Genomic DNA, 5,667 nt, shown 5'->3' on the forward strand with positions numbered 1-5,667 from the left:
ATATATTATTCCTATTTAATGTCTTACATCTTACAGTTAAGTATTTATACTCATTTTTTATGAAATACCTTATCAAATAAGTATATAATCAATTTATCAATATTTTAAGAAATCTTTTATCATAATTTAAATTCCAATAAATTAATTTAAAGTTTTCTTTTGGTATTGAATCAGTTAAGTTGGATGATTTGCATTATCATTTCGTTTATTAATTACTTTGGTTGATTATTCACTACATTAACTCTATATGTACATTAATTCTCCTTGGATAATTATATTGATTTTATCAAAAGATTATAATGAACAATTTTAGTTCATTTATTTGTTTTCTACAGAAACGAATCAACTGGTCCATGGTGTGATTACTTTGATCCAACACGTGCTCAGTGTGTACCATATAACAAAGCATATAATTTGTGTAACATGGTTCGACATCAGCATCGCATCCCACCAGACAAACAACATGTAACAAATCATAGAGAACATGAATTCTTGGCAGGTGATAGTAAATTACATGATGGGTGTGCATTGTTTCAGGTAATAAACCATCATCTTTACTGTACACACATAATACTGCTGGAGGTCTAAAAAAAATTAGTTCTTACTAACTAGTAACATTAATGTTTAACTTAGTATATACACTGTAGAACACAATAAAGATATTGATAATTTGTTAGAAACACTTCACCTTGTAGTATAACTGAAATCGACGGTTTGCATCAAAAAACAGAGTTACTTCATTCTATTTTGAAGAAATTTTCTTGACCTTTAACTACAGATGACTTAATAATGCTAAAATTCAGTTACTATTATCTTGGTTAATTTTATGAAAAATTTGGATTGTGCACTTTATAGTCCAATATGAGAGTGACAAAATTCAAACTTAGTTATGGTATTTAATCATGGTTCTCTTTTGAAGGTGAAATTGTTAATTACTGTGAAATGTTAGAATAAATGATTTAAGAGGTAAATACTGCCAAGGATTGTAGGTAGTTAATAATCATAGATATTGGTTAGAGATCCTTATGAATCAATCTATGTGCACAGTTCGTAAAGTTGACCTAAGATGAGAGAAGTTTACTACTATGGGCTTAAATAACTGTCATCGAATTAAATAACATTATTGATTTAAGCCTATAGGTTTTTTTCTTGCACCACTCAGTCGTACATGTTATATGATTCGGAGAGATTTATATTTGTATCTTAAAAAAGTTATTTACAATGCATTTTATTGTCCTTTTCATTCCTTCTAGGCGATACCGAACATTCATGGAACAGGTCAAACGTCAGTTTGCACAGACACAGAAAATAATCAGCGTTTAGGTAAGTTATAATAAAACAACTGGAACTCAACCAACTGTTGTCAACTCAGTCAATAATAATGTATATATCGACAAATAAATCTATTTCTTCTTTATTTTTAACCACTGTTTGCTCTGAAAATCACCCTGAAGTTTAATGAACCTGTAATATGTCAAATCATGGAGCAGGTTATTGTGATTAACTGTACCATCATTCTATTATCACATAACTTTATTTAATAAGTTTGTTTCGTTTCTTGAAGAAACACTTGTCTGACTGATTTATGGAATTAATTACTATAAAATCCTTCTAACTGTTATTACACCAAGGTTCAATTAATTTTTTGATGTATATTATCCAATAAAATTAAGAAGTGGACAACATCTAAACAAATTTTCACTATTAGGTCGACCTAGCCTGAATTGAAGACTATCGTTTGACGTTTTAAATAGATAGGTATTAAAATATCTTTACATCAGTCTTCGATAGAACTGAATCAAATTATTAGATTAGTCTGCTGGTAAAAAATCTACTGTTACAAAGTCCACCAAACTGAGTTCATGTTTAAAGGACAAGTGTAAGCCACTTGCTTATCCAACTGTAGTGAACAAAACACTAGTAGGGGACAATCGAAGGTATTTAAGCACAAATTACAGACTATCTCACTAAATTCTGATAACCATACAGCAAACAGTTAATTTGAAAAATAACAATCACTTTTCTCAGTCTTCACTGTTCCTTCTGTAAATATCAGTTCATCTTCTCTAATTCCATTGTTCATGCATTTCCCCACCAATTGCGCTTCGTTTCAGTTCTTTCCTTATCGGTCTTCTGCCAAAATACATTCTATGTCTAACCATTGCCATATACTATTTATATGGATATAAGTAGACCACACTACACTTGTCCCCCCTTTAAGGCATTCGTTCACGCGGTGGTTCTGCTCGCCGTGCGCACCTACTACACAACTATTGAAAACGGTGGAAAGAATTGTCAATATCTTTTAATATGTCCGAAAACCTGATCAAAATTAACAGATAACAAGACTCATTAGTCATCAGATTCACTCAGCAGAACTTTGAGATAACCAATGTGTAAATGGCTCTCTATGCATGAAGAGTTTTAGATCCATACTTAGGACATTTTGTTACTTCACCGTCTGGAAAAGTACAATAAATAAAGATGACATGATGGTAAATGTCTAAAAATTTGTTGTTTATGTCAAGTGGGGTTTAAATTATGGCTAACAGAAGTTTCACATTTCTTCCGTGATGTGCCTTTAGATTATTTTTCTGGATTCATCTCTGTATTGAACAGTTATAATCACAGGGTATGTAAGGCTTCGTGAGTTTACAAAAGCTAACATATCACAAACACGACCTCCAGGTTTTCTATTAGGAGTATACTAGGATGTGAAATGGAAACAAAACGTTTTCCTTTTTTACGTCCAAATTTATATGATTGGCCAAGGTCGTTCTCATAAAGAAAGAGCTTTATCATTATACTATAATACTTGATTGCATCTCATCGATATAAGTACAATTTTTTTACTCCTCAGATAAACAGGACTTTGCAATGTCTTTTTCATTTCCTATTTATTTTTTCTTAAGGACAGGTTCTATCTTCTTGATTTTTAGTGCTTAATGTTTACATAAATCAAGAATGTAGGTATCATTACTAAGGTTTGACTTGATAATTTCGAATAAATTGAGCATGGGGGAGATTGTTATAAATAAACTAATATATTTGTAATATCACAAGGAGTAGAAAAATTACATTTTCTGACGTTTTGTGACTCAGTGTAAGCCACTCCTTCAGAGGATAAATAACCAAATCAAAATTTTATTTTGGTTTAATTTTTCTACTCATTAGGATATTACAAATATATTAATTTGTTAATAGATCAAGAGTGTTTTTCTAAATAATCTAGCAGGTATATGAACTTTTTTATCACAACCTTAGGAAACGTGACACGAGATCAGTTGGATTTGATAGGTTTGTGGACATTCGATGTGTTTGAGTGAACTATTTTATCATCTTTAGAATACTAATATAACAAAATGTTGGGGATTTATATTTCGAAGCTTACAATAAGAGATTTCCTGGAATAAATGACTTTTGTAAATACGTAACGGTGTTATCGGTAACATTTCTTGGACACATGAGAAAACTTTGATACGACTACTTACCTCTTTAGAGGTTGTCTTTTTAGAATAAACTGTCAGAAAAAAATTATTACAATAAATGTAAACTAAATGCTTTTAAATGTATTCCATATCTGGACTAATATAACAATATAACAATCTGTATTCTTAAAAATGTCTCTAATTGAAAAGTTGTACAGATTCCGATCTTTTTTTCACCTTTTTCTTTTCTTTTTTTGTTTTTGTAAAAGAAGCTTGTTGAAATACTCGTGCTGAGAAATCTATATTGTACCAAGATATAATATTGAATAAAACCAGTAATAATAATAAAATAATAATAAATAATATCAAGTTATTAGATGATCCTGAAATTCACAATATCTAGTAAATGTAGATCAGGTTTTATGGGATCGAAAACTGTGTTTAAGTAGACGATAATTTCTATTCAACTTGGTTTTAGACATTTTAACTGTATGTATTTTCATGACTGCATTGTGAAGTTAACCACTGTAAAATGATTCTACTTAAACTATTTGAAGTATATTAATTATACACTAAGTTCGTAATGTCAGTTTAGAGAAAATAAATTCCTCATTTTTTGTGAAGAAATTTCTCGTCTTAAGTGTTAAATGTCTTAGGGTAATAAGTCTATACATTCGACGACGGTCAACTTATTTCTTACAAAAAGTACTGGTTTTCAATTTATAGGTATGAACCCTTTGATGCAACGGTTTGGACCGAATTCAATGTGTGTTAATCATGGAAACAAGGAAAGATGGGTATTAGAAACAAGAAGTGGTATTCAGAGTACCAATGACATGGGAGCAACGTGCCATTTAGTAAGTATTTACTAGAATTTCACCTAATAACACTTCATAATAAGTTATCTCAGTATCATAGAGGTACATTATTATTAATAATGTTTGGTCTTATGTAATGAAGCCTATGCTCCACTGGTTGCTGTGGTCAGTTTGGATTATTTGAATTCTGCATGTATTACTACGTTTGACCAAATCCAAACTAATTCTATTGCTACACTTTCTATCTGTCTAAATTTTCGTTAAATTTTGTGTGAATTCAGTCAAAAAATTTTACGGTGATCGAGTATTTAACCAGAAATATTCATATTGTTCCAATCTACTTTTAGCTAGAAATCCTAAACTATCTTGATCTTTCATGTAATTTTCAAGAATAATATTATGTGGAATATTTGTACCTATATACTGTGGGATCAGTTTTTTTAGTCACCATTACCACTTTGATTGGCCCATTTGGTTTGTAACATATGCATTCAAAATTGTACATTAAATAACTCAGGAAAATAAATTTTGATTAAACAGACATGAGTTTGATTACTATCATCTATTATTGACAAAAGTATATAAAGCCTATTGATTTGAAAACTTTACTAGATAATGGAAATAAATACATTTTAATGAAAGATGTGTTTTTCACTCATTCACAAACCATCTTCACCTTAGGATTTCTCACTAGCTTTCGGATTATTACTTAACTTCCATTCAATAATTGATTTATGTAAACTATTTATGGCACGATACCATCTTAGTTCTTTAAAATTATATATTACTCTTCTATCGTGCCACTGTTTCAGCAAATAAACTAACTGTAAAATAATAGTAAAGAAAAGTTTCTTCGTTGGGCTGCTTTCATTCCTCTTCTGTGACACAATAGGCTTCTTTAGGTAGATATTTTTTCTTCGGTTTAATCAAGTTTGTTCTTAATAAGTTCTAAAGTGTCATATTACGGCTACATTTTGTTATAGAGGATAAAATTATTCTCAATGTGAATAGTAATTAGCAGCTCCTAATTAAAAAGTTTCGAGATTAATCTTCTAAAACCTTGTTCACCTCATTACGTACATCGAAATATACCACCTCGCAATTGTACAATGTAGGTGCTAATTCAAATGCATTGAAAAGTTGGTTCCATATATTTTCGAAGTTACCATTTTATAAGTATGGCAATACGAATATTCTTTCATGAAGTGGAGAGAATAAACTTTGTAGTAAGTGTATATGTTGAATAGTAAGTGGGTGTTTGTTTTCTAGGCAATCATTAAGATTTTAATTTCCACACTTCCTTTAAATGCTTTACTATTAAAATACAGCACCAATGCGGTAATGGATTAACGATTATGATAGGACCGAAAACTATTTCGTGTCCAAAACAGGGAGGAACAGTGGCTCTAAATGTACAAGGG

The 5,667-nt window shown here is 30.3% G+C and overlaps 1 protein-coding gene across 1 annotated transcript in view; it reads left to right on the top strand.

Moving 5' to 3' along the window:
- The window catches only part of Smp_153930 (invadolysin (M08 family)), a gene marked incomplete at both ends in the record, with an annotated part of 21,569 nt that extends 17,269 nt beyond the window's left edge, over positions 1–4,300 (top strand). Inside the window, 3 exons of the mRNA XM_018796955.1 lie at positions 480–537; positions 1,254–1,323; positions 4,155–4,300. Of these exons, the coding sequence (XP_018652044.1) occupies positions 480–537; positions 1,254–1,323; positions 4,155–4,300 (274 nt within the window). The remainder of the gene's footprint in view (positions 1–479; positions 538–1,253; positions 1,324–4,154) is intronic.
- Between the last annotated feature and the right edge of the window lie 1,367 nt (positions 4,301–5,667).

The sequence above is a fragment of the Schistosoma mansoni genome, chromosome 4 (genome assembly GCF_000237925.1).
Source record: "Schistosoma mansoni strain Puerto Rico chromosome 4, complete genome".
In the NCBI taxonomy this organism is placed as follows: domain Eukaryota; kingdom Metazoa; phylum Platyhelminthes; class Trematoda; order Strigeidida; family Schistosomatidae; genus Schistosoma; species Schistosoma mansoni.